This window comes from Azolla caroliniana, unplaced genomic scaffold (genome assembly GCF_043228905.1).
Source record: "Azolla caroliniana isolate FFs.n. ecotype wild unplaced genomic scaffold, voAzoCaro1.0.p SCAF_11, whole genome shotgun sequence".
Classification (NCBI taxonomy): Eukaryota; Viridiplantae; Streptophyta; class Polypodiopsida; order Salviniales; family Salviniaceae; genus Azolla; species Azolla caroliniana.
In genome coordinates, this window is record NW_028230446.1 from 5401212 (window position 1) to 5415646 (window position 14435).

The following is a 14435-nucleotide window of genomic DNA, read 5'->3' on the forward strand; positions in this document are numbered from 1 at the left end:
CGTTATGCGTACTGTTTTACACACCCAATCTATGCATTGGGTTACGTACTGTATTAAGCACCCAATGTTGAGCTTGTCACTCAACAAAGTGTCATGCAGGACGTGATGGATTCCCCGCATGAGAACCACACATATGAATTGATAGAGTTGTCGAAAGGAAAGAGAGCACTCCAGAACAAGTGGGTGTACAAGCTAAAACCGGGAGACATTGGAAATCCACTGAGGTACAAAACCCGGATCATGGTGAAGGGATTCCAATAGAAGAAATGAGTGGATTTTGATGAGATCTTTGCCCCAGTAGTAAAGATGACATCCATCCGAACTGTGTTGAGCATTGCGGCAAGCATGGACCTCGAGGTCAAGCAACTAGACGTCAAGACGGCATTCCTGCACGGTGGCTTCAAATAAGGGATCTACATGCAACAGTTGGAAGGATTTGTCAAGAAGGGGAAGGAGTACCTGGTATGTCCGTTGAAGAAGAGCTTATACGGACTAAAGCAAGCTCCCTGACAATGGTACCGGAAGTTCGACTCCTTCATGACCGACCAAGGATACCACAAGACACAAGCCGACCATTGTGTATTTGTGAAGAAGTTCAACGGAGGAGACTTCTTGATACTCCTGTTATATGTGGATGACATGTTGATTGTCGGACCGAACTAAACCAAAATCAAGAATCTAAAGAAGCCCTTGAACCAGACCTTCTCAATGAAAGATTTGGGTCCGGCAAGACATGTACTAGGGATGTACATCGTGCGGGACTGATCGAAGAAGTAGTTGTGGTTGTCACATGACGAATGCCAATTCGATCGGGTTGACACTTTCGGCAAATTGCAAGCTGTCCGGAAAACAAAGTCCGAAGACAAAGGCAGAGAAGTCAAAAATGATGAAGATACCATATGCCTCTGTTGTCGGAAGCTTAATGTATGCAATGGTGTGTACCCGACCGGATATCGGATATGCAGTCGGAGTGGTTAGTAGGTTCATGTGCAATCCGAGAAGAGAACATTGGACCGCGGTAAAGTGGATACTCTGGTACTTGAAAGGAACCTTGAGTATGTGGCTCCGATTCGGCTCAGGTTGATGCGGATACCAGCCGGTCAACGTCTGGATATGTTATGACATATGTCGAGGGAGCCGTATCGTGGCAGTCGAGGCTGCAAAAGTCCGTTGCCCTATCAACAACTGAAGCGGAGTACATGGCAATTGTAGACGTCGATAAAGAGGTAATCTGGATGAAGGACTTCATTGGAGTGCTAGGGATCCGACAGGAGGAATTCCAGCTCTACTGTGACAGTCAAAGTGCCATCCACCTCGCGAAGAACGCGGCCTACCACTCTCGAACCAAGCACATCCAGAGGAGATATCATTGGCTTTGGGAGAATGTAGAAGATAAAGAGTTCTTGTTGACGAAGATCCATACAGAGGAGAACAGGTCAAACATGTTGACCAAGGTGTTGTCAGTCGACAAGCTAGATGTGTGCAGGAGACGAATCGGATTGACAAGATATCCCATGCTTGAGTGAAGGGGGAGCTTGTTGGGAATTCGGTCCCTCCATATGAGATGGATCGGACGAGTCGAAGGAAGGAACAGAACCGGACAGGAAGGAACAGGACCGGACAAATTTGGAAGGTATCTGGATCTAGGGACATATCTGTAAATATGTTTCTGGTGTGGGTATCATGGCCATATTTGTAAATAGTCCTAAAGTCATATAAGTATAAATATGACTTAGGGCAATCACTTTATGTGTGTGTAGAGATATTGTTGTATGGATATAAAGAGAGAAAGAGATAGAGCGGAAGATACAAAAAGCTTTTCTGTTGTAACCGCCAGTTGGCGAAGACATAGAGCTTGAGGTTGTTGCCTCTGAGTGTCGCATTGCATCCTCTTCTCTCATAGAGATAGTTGGAGTTTGTGGGCTCCCGTGGTTTTTCCTTATTAGGGTTTTTCACGTTAACATATTGTGTCTATTGTATTTCTATTTCCAATTTTCTTCCATTTAATGAGTAAGACTTAGTTGTGGCCGAGCACCATTTCCGCACAACCATGACCATTTAAATATATGGACCTCATAGTGGTCATGTACTAGGTAGTAGACCAGATGTGCACCATTTGCTGACACACCCAAACATCATTAGTTGTTGCAAAGATGACCTATTTGATGTTGGGTGTGCAATGCATGTGGCATGGATGAGCATGCGCAACGAAGCATATCATAAGTCCAAGGCTAGCCCATTAGAACTTGCTAACTATAGGTTCTTTATGATACCAAAGAAGGTCCATAACATGGCAAATAGGTTAAATTTTGGGAGTGTTATGTCAGAGGTCGATTGGTCTTTGATTCATGGGAACTTTGGTTTTGTCAAATTTTGATGAATGAAACATTTTGTATTGGGGAAATTGTTAAGCTTTTAAGTTTGTGAAAATTTTGAAGTTTTAAGTTTTAAGTTGATTTGTTATTGGAAGCTTTAAGCTTTAAGTTTGTGTATTTTCTGAAGTATTAAGTAGTAAGTATTAAGTTGATTTTTTATTTTTAAGGTCTATGTTTTAAGTCTGGTGTCATTCGTCGATTTTGGAAGTTTTAATGTTTTAGTTTGTGGCAATTTGATTTGTTATTTTAAGTTGTAAGTTTCAAGTTCAGAGTGATTGGAAGATTTTGGTGAATGATGTCAAATTTTTTTAAGACTTACAATTTTGCGTGACTACATTTGGTTGGGCAACCAAGTTGGTAATAGTTGGGCGACTGACCTTCGATAGTTGGGCGTCTTACAAGTAGTTGGGTGACTAAATGTGTCAGAGTTGGGCGACTACTACAACCTTTTTATTCACGTGTTTTTTTTATCCAAATCGCACATGCCCTCAACTGGGCGACATGCACCGTTCGTGGCCGCGATTTCCTCGCCAAGCCTATTTGTGACTTAGGTGCAAATAGACACGAGCATACTATAGAGACACACATTGACAACCATAAAGCTATATTCCCATCTGATTGTTGAAACTCCATAAACAGAAGTGTTGATGTTGTTGGCAATCCTAGATTGACTATGACACTTAGACTACTTGTAGAGGTTTGTTTCTGGATTTGTTCTATAAAACACATGTTACTTGTATGTGAAATTGATGAGACATTAGAGATTTTACTGTTTTCATGTTTTAGGCCATCCAAATACTAGAGAATACATCAACTAAGGAGATTGCAAAAATGAGGTTGGCTTTAACTTAGATCTAAAATTAGAGGAATGAGGTGGAACATTGAATTAAGGAAAAGGGTGCTCCCTTTGGTTCAAGGAAAACCCCTTTTCCTCAAATCAAGGGAAAAAGGAGCCTCCAAAGCTTCAAAAGCTCAACACCTTCCCCTAATTATTTCAAAGAAAACCCTTTTTCTCCCATGCAAGTGAAAATTGTGATGTTTTTGGTCTCATTGGTCGTATTTGATCTCCAAAAATGATAATAAAATAAATAAATAAATCTCTTTTTTTTCGTAAATAATGGCTTTCATTACGAAAGAAAAAACACCACCATGACTAACTTACAACAAACTATAGAACCCCTTCTATCTAGGGATCTAAAGAAAACTACGACACCAAACTCAATGCCACCCTACACACCAATTCAAATGGCGAATATGATGATATGTGACCTTGCAGAGTTCTCTCTCTTCTTGGTTGAGATTTTGTGACTTCTCTAGCACTGTCAATTGCCACAAAATTAGTCCTTTTAACTTAAGAACACATTTTCTCACCCCAACTTGTGAATAAAAAATGAAGGCATTCCGCATATTCCAATTGAACCATAGCCCCCAATACCTCAAGAACTCAAAAATAATTTGAAAATGAGGCATCGGTTCATTGTTCTCCATATGTGCAAAAACCCAACTGAAGGAAGATAGACTTACTCCTGTTAGAGACATCCACACTAAACTGAAACACCTCCAAACCATCCTTGCCATCGGGCATGAAATAAATCGATGCCTACTATGTTCCAATTCCACCAAACAAAAGAAACACAATCCTTTAGTAATGTTCCTTCTTTTTAATGCATCCCCTAATGGTAAAGCTCCAACCATAACTCTCCAAATAAATATCTTGGCTCGTAGCATCAATCGAGAACACCAACATGCCTTGATCACATGAAACCACCAAGTAATGGGCTTATGAAAACCCCATATCTTTATAACCCTTTCTTCCAACCACTTATGTTTGTCAATCAACTTGTGATAAGCAACATTCGTTGAGATCATAGTCAATCTCTTATTTCCAACAAACCTCTAATCAAGCTCTTGAGATCGCCCATCTAAATCAGGATTTGGCTCATGCGAAGATAGTATTTGTTGCAACTTATCCCAAATAAAGTTATAACCTTTTGGAATACGAAATGTTGATCTTATTGTTCGAAAAGCCATTAATCTTCTTTGTGAAACCAACATAGCATCCTTAACTCTTACCAAACCCAATCTAGCCATCCGATTAAATTGAAGGTTAAGAATTTGTTTACCTTCCCACCTCAACAACCTTGATGTTGCTAAAACCTCCATTTGTAATGAATTGGCTCATCCCTTTTCTTGTGGGGGATGCCATTCCACAAAATCCAACATACTTTGCCAAGATGTCAACAAATGATTAACTATCATAGACCCTGTACATTTGACATCCCTGTCAGAATCTCTCTCTCTCTCTCTCTCTCTCACACACACACACACACACACACACACATTCTCTATTTCTCGATCTTCCCTTTTGAGTTGGTCTGATACATTAGAAGCGCGCGCTTCCTATCTTAAAGCTTGCCATTTTGTCTTATATCTATTTGCATTCAAAAGAAATCTCCGCTTGAACCTTCGTAGGAACTACTACGCGATTGGTGTGCTAGGAGACACTCAAGTGGTGATGTCTGTGTGTGCACTCGTTGGCTCTAGAACCGCCCCACCAACAGTACAAACAACTGAAAGAACGAGAACTAGAACATCACTCTATTTGATAACAGGAGCCAAAACATGCATCACTCTACTCTATTTGATAACCCAATTGTCACTAATTTCTCATGAAAGTTTTTTTCCTTTTTTAGGGGGGGAGGGGGGCTACTTTTGGAAATACTTGCCTAATGCTGGGACACATATGTATATGATAATATGATATAGCTATGGCTTCTCTGAGCTTCTTCTTCTACTACTACTTCTTCTGATTCTGATGAAAGAAAGCTGTCCCTCTGTCCCTGCTTCTCGTCTTTACATCGACGTGACGAAGATATCAAGGTTTAACCCGGGTAAGCCCCTCCCTTCTCTTATTTTTGTATCATATAGAGAAACCTTTTCATTATTCATTCGTAAGCATATAGCCCTTTGTGAGGGAGGGAGAGTAAATATCGAAAGAAAAACAAAGAAAGGAATTTAAAACAAAGTTTAAGATCTCCTTTGTAGGGTTTATAGTGTTTAGGTTTTAAGATTAGAGTTATGGATTGAAACAATTTATGGACCCTCTGTCTTTGTTGAGGTATATATAGGAAAAAGGGACATATCAAACCGAAAGAAGTTTATGCATTCATCTTTGTATGGGTGTGCTTGTAAGAAAGAACAAGAAGCATTAGGCTTTCAGTCATGGCCTCATTCTGCATTAATGAACCCTCTTTATATGGGCGTCTATATAGGAAATTTGTTACTAGATAAATCAGAGTTACAATAAGCAAGACAAGCTGGAGATATTATCAATTCATGACCTGTCTTCGTGAGGTCTTAGATAGGAAGCAAGACAATGTGGACCTTAAACTGAATCGTATTTGTAGGGGTCTTGTGTGGGAACCAAGACAACATAGAACATAAACAAGTTATGGATTCCTTACACATTCATATGAATCCTCTTTGTAGGTGTGTGCGTATTGGAAGCAATATAAGTCAGAACTTATGCAAGTTATGGCTTCATTATTGATTCACAAATCATCATTGTAGACATAAATGAGTATTGTTTTTACCAACAACCTGATGGAGGGTGGCATACTTCAATCCATTATGTGAAGACTTGTGGTTTTCTCCCGGGTTTCAGCGACTAATAATCAAGAAGATTAATTGGCCATGTTATTGATGTTTTTGAGAAGACCTTGGTCATAGAATAGGGTCCTTTTACCTGATAAAATAGATACATTTCAATGCCCTAGATGCTTTGTATATTGTATTAGTTTTTAATGTTCATCGTTCTATCCTAAACTTAGAGTTTCCAGGTAATGCTGAAAAAAGACTCTTAAAAAATAGAAGTATTTTCCTTTTACCTGATAAAATAGATACCTTTCCATTGTTGGAGGGTGGCAGCTCCAGCCCTGCACTCTCTTTCATATTTATTATCTTTGTACTACATTCTCTCTTTTCTTAGATTCTTCTCTCTCTAGAATCTGCAACTCTTTAAATGCCTTCTCTCTCTAGAATTTGCAATGCTTTAAATGCCTTTTCTCTCTTCTACCTTTTCCAAGATATTCCTAGTTTTTTGTACCTGTTTGGTAGTACAAGAGTCACTTAACTACCAAACAGCCATTTCACCCACATTCCCCAATTTTGTATAAATAGGCTATACCAGCCTCTTTTGTATAAGTTTTTCATTTTCTTTTTTGCTACTTAAAACAAGCTCTATTCCTTGGCTGTATCTTCTTTTATCCCTCCCTCCCAACCCTATAGAGGAGGCTCTTCTGTTTTCTTTTCCCCTTATCTGAGCCTCACCTAGCATCTAGGGAGAAGTAGAAAGACCCTGAGTATCTACTTACAACTGCTGTAAATTGTCCAGCTGTAGCTCAAGAGGAGGATAACCATGGCCTCACATGCCACCATTGTTTCATCAACCATTCCCCAACTCCCCAAAGAATCCATCCTGGATGGGAACAATTACTTGGATTGGGAGCTACAAATAAAGACCTTGCTACAATACCATCGTTTATGGAATGTAGTCAATGGTAGTGACAAGAAACCACCAGTAACTTCATCCTCTTCAACCAAATCAGTTGCTGGCTCATCTAATGCTAAGATTGAAGCTTGGCTAGATAAGGATTCTCGTGCTCATGCTTTCCTCATGTTTAATATTAAACCGAGCATCGCTCGTCAATTTCAAGATAAAGATGACGAGACAGCCAATGAACTATGGACAGCCATCAAAAGGAGGTATCATCGAGCTAATCATGCTCAAATGATAGCTATTGAAAGCCAACTAGCAAATCTCAAGATTCATGACACTCCCAACATCATGGATCAAATAACGGAATTTGTCACTCTCCAAAAGGAACTAGTTTCTTTGGGAAGCAAGTCCACTGAAGTTGAGTTTGTGCATCGTCTAATGATAAAGTTGCCTGAGTCATTCTCAGCCTTTTGTGACACCATTTCTCTTCTTCCCAACACACCTGACATGAATACATTTCTTGGTATGCTACAAGATAGGGCAACAAGGAAGAAAAGTGCTCAAACTTCCAATGAGACGCTTCTACATGCGACAAGTAAAGGCAAGTGGAAGCAAAATGGTAACTCCTACAACAAACCCAATCCAAGACCGCCAAACAACCCAGCTTACAAGGAGCTCACTTGTCATTATTGTGGCTACAAAGGTCACATTCAGCCAGATTGTCGGAAAAAGCAAAGGGACAATGCTAAGAACTCTTCTTCTACCAGAAATCAACCTACACCGAAATCCAACTCGGCCCACTCAGCCAAAGAAACAGTTTTCCTTGGCATTGAGGAACATACTTCACATTTGGCTGGACCAACTACTTCAACCATCGATGAGTGGTTAGTAGATAGTGGTGCCACTTCACACATGACCTATGACAAATCCATTTTGCATGATGTGAAGCCTAGCTCTTCCCAAATCTCTATAGGAGATGCCTCAAGCATTGAGGCTTCATGTGTGGGTAATGTGGTTCTTGACAATTCTTCAAGTGAAGAACCTGTCGTTCTTCAAGATGTGCTACATGTGCCTCGCATCTCTACCAACCTACTTTCGGTTTACAAAATCACCAAGCAAGGTTATGGAGTCTACTTTGATAGCTCAGTTTTGGAAGTGATTGACACCAACAGCCTACAAATTGTAGCTAGTGGCACACAAGAAGGGGGTTTATATCGCCTAAAAAGCTCCCATAGCCCCTTGGAAAACTCCAAATCTCATCTTCTTCATCTTCTTCAAGGCTCTCATGCCTTGGTGGCACAAGAAGATCCCACGTTGTGGCATGCTAGGTTTGGTCATCTCAACTATGATTCTCTTCAAAAGCTCTCCTCCTCCCAACTAGTTGAGGGTCTTCCTATTTTCAAATCTCCCAATACCCCATGTGTTGCTTGTCTTCATGGCAAGCAACATCGAGACCCTTTCCCTCATGAAGCCACTCACCGAGCAACATCTATCTTGGAGTTAGTGCACATGGATCTTTGTGGTCCCATGAAAACCACTACTCTTGGTGGTGCACGCTACTTCATGCTTATAATTGATGACTTCTCCCGCAAGGTTTGGGTTTATTTTCTTGTAGAAAAATCCCAAGCCTTCGCAAAATTTCAAGAATGGGTAGCTCTCGTGGAGAACGAGACATCGAAGAAAGTTCGAAAGATCAGGTCGGACAATGGTGGAGAGTTTATCTCCAAAGCTTTCCACCATTTCTGCTCTCAACGAGGCATTGCTCGCCAATTTTCTACACCCAATACTCCTCAACAAAATGGAGTCGTGGAAAGGAAGAACCGAACAGTCCAAGAGATGGCTCGTACGATGCTATCTCAATGTGATCTTCCTCTCTCGTTTTGGGGTGAAGCTGTCAACATAGCAGTCTACATCATCAACTGCTGCCCAACAAAAGCCGTTGCTAGAATGACGCCTGAAGAAGCATTTACAGGTGTAAAGCCCTCAGTATCTCATTTTAAAGTCTTTGGTTGTGATGCTTATGTTCACATTTCAGATCATAAAAGGACGAAATTTGAGTCCAAAACCAAGAAATGCAAATTTCTTGGTTATAGCACACAATCTAAAGCATACAGGTTATGGGATTTAGAGTCAAAGTCCCTAGTCATATCTAGGGATGTTCATTTTGTGGAGTCTCAGCCGGATGACTCTAGGATTTTACCTGAGTTCATGGTTGAAATCCAAGCTCCTCCGGAATCTCCTATTTTAGACGAAGATGTCTCATCTTCAACCCCCCCATCTCCTCCTACTCAATCTCTAACTTCGCCAACAATTCAAACCTCTCCCTCAACTCCACTTGTTTCCACTCCCTCTACAAACCAGCTTCCACCACTTCCCAAGTGGCTTCAAGCCACCATTCGTGATTCTCATGTCTCCGATGCTGAACTTCATGAGTATACATCTGGTTCTCGAACACGTAAGTCACAACGGCCTCTTCACTCATGCAACTTTGCCTTATTGTGCACTGTTGTGCAATCAAAAGAACCCACAACAACAAAAGAGGCCCTTGTTCTTCCAAAGTGGAAAGCTGCAATGGAAGTTGAACTTGATTCCATTGAGCGGAATCATACATGGGAGCTGGTCCCACGACCTCCACATCGACAAGTCATTGGATTGAAATGGATTTTCAAGACCAAATACCATGCTGATGGTACTTTGGATAAGCACAAGGCACGTTTAGTGGCAAAAGGCTACTCACAAGTTGAAGGAGTGGATTATGAGGAAACTTTTGCTCCAACAGCAAGGTACACATCTATCCGATGTGCGCTTGCACTTGCTGCTCACAACAAATGGGCCATTTTTCAAATGGATGTCAAGTCAGCCTTCCTTAACGGTGACTTGAAAGAGGAGGTTTATGTTGAACAGCCTCCAGGTTTCGAGATTTTAGAGCAGAAAAACATGGTCTACAAGTTACACAAAGCCTTGTATGGCTTAAAGCAAGCTCCCAAAGCTTGGCATGACAAAATTGATAGCTTCTTTCTTTCTCTTGGGTTTCAAAACTGTAATGCTGACAGCAATTTCTATGTTTTTTCCCAAGATAATTTGCTTTGCTTGATCATATTATATGTTGATGACCTTCTAATTACAGGGTCCCTTGCATCTAAAATCGAGGAGGTCCGCGCTGACCTCAAAACAACCTTTGAAATGACTGATCTAGGACTTCTCCATTATTTCATAGGTATGGAGGTCTATCAATCACATGGTGGTATCTTTCTCAGCCAACATAGGTATCTCAAGCAGCTCCTTGAGACCTATAGCATGACAAATTGCAAGCCACTCTCCTGTCCAATGGATCCAAACTCAAAGCTATCTCGTGAAGACGATTCTCCCATATTTGAGGATATCACGAAATATAGGAGATTAATCGGGTCCCTTCTTCACTTAACTTATACCAGGCCTGATTTGTCCTATAGCGTGAGTATTCTCAGCCAATTCTCAACTGCTCCAAGACAAAGTCATTGGCAAGCAGCTATTCGAGTTCTTCGGTATTTGGCCAACACACTCGACTATGGTCTATCTTTTAGAGGCGGCATTGAGCTTGTTGGCTACTCAGATGCTGATTGGGCAGGTGATATTGATTCTAGAAGGTCCACATCTGGCTATTGTTTTATGTTAGGTTCAGGCTTGATTTCTTGGAAATCGAAGAAGCAAAACTCAGTTTCTACTTCATCGACAGAAGCTGAATATCGCGCCTACTTGGATACTTGCTGTGAGTTGCTATGGTTGATGCAATTGTTTTCTCACATTGGTGTTTTGCAAGCCTCTCCTATTGCAGTTTTCACCGACAGCCAAAGTGCACGTGCCTTGGCACATAGCTCAGCATTTCATGGTAGAACAAAACGCGTCGAAGTGCACTACCATTTTGTTCGTGACTTAGTGAAATCACAAGTCATCAACTTGGCATATTGCCCTACTCAAGAAAATGTGGCTGATTTATTTACTAAGCCACTTCCAAGGCAAGCCATTGATCAGCTCCTTGATCGACTCAATGTTGGACTGCCGTTCTGGAGCTGAGAGGAGGTGTTGGAGGGTGGCAGCTCCAGCCTTGCACTCTCTTTCATATTTATTATCTTTGTACTACATTCTCTCTTTTCTTAGATTCTTCTCTCTCTAGAATCTGCAACTCTTTAAATGCCTTCTCTCTCTAGAATTTGCAATGCTTTAAATGCCTTTTCTCTCTTCTACCTTTTCCAAGATATTCCTAGTTTTTTGTACCTGTTTGGTAGTACAAGAGTCACTTAACTACCAAACAGCCATTTCACCCACATTCCCCAATTTTGTATAAATAGGCTATACCAGCCTCTTTTGTATAAGTTTTTCATTTTCTTTTTTGCTACTTAAAACAAGCTCTATTCCTTGGCTGTGTCTCTACTCTTTGCAACCATTTTTTCTGCTGCTGTCTAACAGCCTTCTCACAGCTTGGCTGTGCCTATTTTGTTTTAAGTCTTCCGCTGCTGCTATTAACAGCTTTTCTCACATCCATGCCCTAAATGCTTTGTATATTCTATTAGTTTTTAGTGTTCATTTTTCTATCCTAAACTTGGATTTTTGACGTATTGCTGGAAAAAGACTTAAAAATTAGAAGTATTTGCAAACTAGCTTAGTTTCTTGTCTACAACTGTTGAATAAGTTGGCTTCATATAAAATTCGCGGAACTTCAATTTTGAGGATTTTTGTGCACATAATATAAGGAGAAACTTATTGCTAAATGTTAATGATTTTTTCAAAGTTAATTGCCAAAAGCTATATTTTTCCATCAGTTTTTCACTTAAAAAATCACATTCAGGGAATGGAATCTGAAGAACATTTTGCCACTTTACAATTTTTATGACATAAAAGGGAGATAATATTGCCTCATTAACCAAGGGTTTGGCCCACTATGGATGGTAGTGGAATATGATGATCAATGGTGCTTAGGATTTTTCTTGCTAGAACTCGAGAGTCACAAGAAGAGGTGGCTGAAGGACAACAATACAACTAAACAAGTTCATCAACAAAGAACATTCACGACATTATTTAGCCTCATCACTCCTTCTCATGCTTCAAATCAATCATGGGCTACACAAGTGGCCTCCTGACTAGGAATTGCAAAGGAACCTTTTGTGTGCACATAGGCCTGGACCTTTTCGAACACAATCTCACCACTCCTGCCATCGATAGATAAAGGCCCACAACGGTTGGTCCTCAATAAAGGCCTGATGATGAATCCATCCTCCGATGTCTTTAAAAAGTGTGTATTATAGCGACCAATCTTCCTACTAAGTGGTGTTTTGGGGCTGATGCATCTTATCTTGTTTTCCAAGTTAATAAATGAGTGAAAGGAATGCTAACATCTTTTAAGGGAGCTTGTAAGACCAAACAGGAGATCACATCTAAAAATGTTGCTGCCACCCTCCAATATGGTTAGAACCTACCTGAAATCAATAAAGGGTATAATTGAGTGGGTTAAGATATTTTTTAATTAGTTGGCTCTCCACATTTTGGGTTTAGTCATTAATTTTGGCCTAAACTAGGGTGAGACCCATCGCGACCACGTCACTAAGGTAGATCCAGCATTGGCATAACATATTGTTCCTTGAAGGACCATTTATTCCTTGAATAGGGCCAAGTAGGAAATAAAGAAGTCGTTCATTAGAATAGACTAGAATAGGAATTTATGCAAAGTGGTTGTTTGGTAGTCAATTGACCACTGAACAATTGCAATCAAGCTTTAACGAAATAGGGAATAAGATCTTAGTTTATAACAAATGCTGGAGAAAGAAATATATATTAGCGTCTTTAAGAGGCCAAAATGGCCTATAAGACCAAACAAGTGATTACATTGTACATGTTGTCTCATCTTTTAGAACAAGAAATCAAAATAAAAAAATGTTAGTAGGTAAATAAATAAAAAAGTAAATAAGATAAAAAGAGACTAAAGAATTGTGTTATCGGCATATGTAAATTTCTCAAATCAGATATATTGTAATTTTTGTCTTTGAAAGATCTCTAGCATAGGTCAATCCAAAGTGGAGAGGTCTCTAAAGTGAGGGAAGCACCTGCAAAGGTGGGAGATAATGGCCTTTATCAGTCAATGACAAGGGTGTTGGGATTGTGATCCATGGGGCTGGGGCCTAGGTGCTTGAAAAATTGCTATTGCCCGATCTATTGTAACCCCTTGGTTATGTCCTGGTCGGGAGCCCATTTGTGTAGCCCTTAATTAACTTGTAGCATTAGTAGGAGTGATGGGGCTAAAGAAAGTTGTGATTATTTTTTGTGGATGAGCTTGTGTGGCTGTACTATTGTCCTTCAATAACTTTTCCCTGTTTCTCTCGAGTTCTAGCAAGAAAAGTTCCAAGCACCGTTGGTCCTCATATTCCATTACCTTGCGTAGTGGGCCAAAGCCTTCTCTAAAGAGGCAATGGTATCTACCTCTTATTTCATAAAAGACACTAAAGTGACATAGTGTTCTTCGGATTCCACTCTTTGAGAGAAAATTCTAGAGAAATAAAATTTGGGACGGAAGAAGGTGGAGTAGATAAAATATATTTAGAGAAAGTGTGTCTGAATCTGCCACCCTCCAATAGTCTTACAACCTATATAAAATCTCCTAAGGTTATCACTGAGTGGGTTAAGATATTTCTTGATAGATTGACACTCCACAAGTCGAGTTTATTCACTGAATTTGGCCTGAACTTGTTTTAACTTTCATCTCGACCATGTTGCCAAGCTACATCCAGCATTGAGATAACATATTGTGCCCTTGAAGGTCCGTTTATCTGCTTATTAATGAAATGGAGGTACTGAGATTTTGAGGCTCTAACAGATTGTCAATTTGCCAAATTTAGAGGATTGGCCTTTGTTGGTCACTTTTAGGCATCCTCCAATTCTGACAGCTAATTTCTCCTCCAACATCAAAACTTTAATTGATCTACTCGAACCAGATGAGATCTTGAGCCATGCTACATTGTGGTTTCCAATGTTTACAACATGCTTCCTAATGTTGCAAATCTTTATGCAACACATTTATATGGTTTGCCTAACTCACATTCTACATTTTCTCATATCTAGGATTCTTTGTGTTCATATGGTTTCTCTGTTATTTGGGACTTCTTCTTTAGGTGTAAGGAGATGAAGTCAGTTCTACAGGTTCAGAAATCAAAAAATGATTCAAGCAGAACACATCATGTTCTCGATCAGAGGCAGAAACTATTAAAGACACTGCAACAGAACTTTGGATATGCAGAATTCAGAGGCAGACAGCTGGAGGCCATTGAAACTGTTTTGTCTGGTGTGATCAGCACGCCACATTTCAAATTCTATTTTCAGGATATTTCAGCATGTCACATTTCATGTTTTGACAGACTTTTTGCAGGAAAAGATTGCTTTTGTTTGATGCCAACTGGTGGGGGGAAATCATTATGCTATCAAATACCTGCTCTAGCAAAGACAGGAATTGCGCTAGTTGTTTCTCCTTTAATAGGTAATCTTAACAATAATGCTTTGGTGTATTTCATTTAAATCTGTTTTGATTCCAGCTTATG

The 14435-nt window shown here is 40.1% G+C and overlaps 1 protein-coding gene across 2 annotated transcripts; it reads left to right on the forward strand.

Annotated features, from left to right (window-relative positions):
- The first annotated feature begins 5165 nt into the window (after window positions 1–5165).
- Window positions 5166–14427, forward strand: LOC147857635 (ATP-dependent DNA helicase Q-like 3). Of its 2 annotated transcripts, none has more exons than XM_087326729.1 (3): window positions 5166–5266; window positions 14013–14182; window positions 14267–14427. In XM_087326729.1, exons 2-3 carry the CDS (start codon window positions 14023–14025, stop codon window positions 14410–14412), a joined length of 306 nt encoding a protein of 101 aa, XP_087182855.1. In that variant the 5' UTR covers window positions 5166–5266; window positions 14013–14022; the 3' UTR covers window positions 14413–14427. The 2 variants fall into 2 exon arrangements, with proteins under 2 accessions (XP_087182855.1, XP_087182856.1); XM_087326730.1 differs by having other exon boundaries at window positions 14256–14411.
- Window positions 14428–14435: the final 8 nt, after the last annotated feature.

Bases quoted from the DNA above. Each gene is read 5' to 3' on its own strand.
- LOC147857635 (XM_087326729.1), top strand. From the start codon at position 14,023: ATGAAGTCAGTTCTACAGGTTCAGAAATCAAAAAATGATTCAAGCAGA. The intron at 14,183-14,266 runs GTGTGATCAGCA...GACTTTTTGCAG, and splicing joins CATTGAAACTGTTTTGTCTG to GAAAAGATTGCTTTTGTTTG.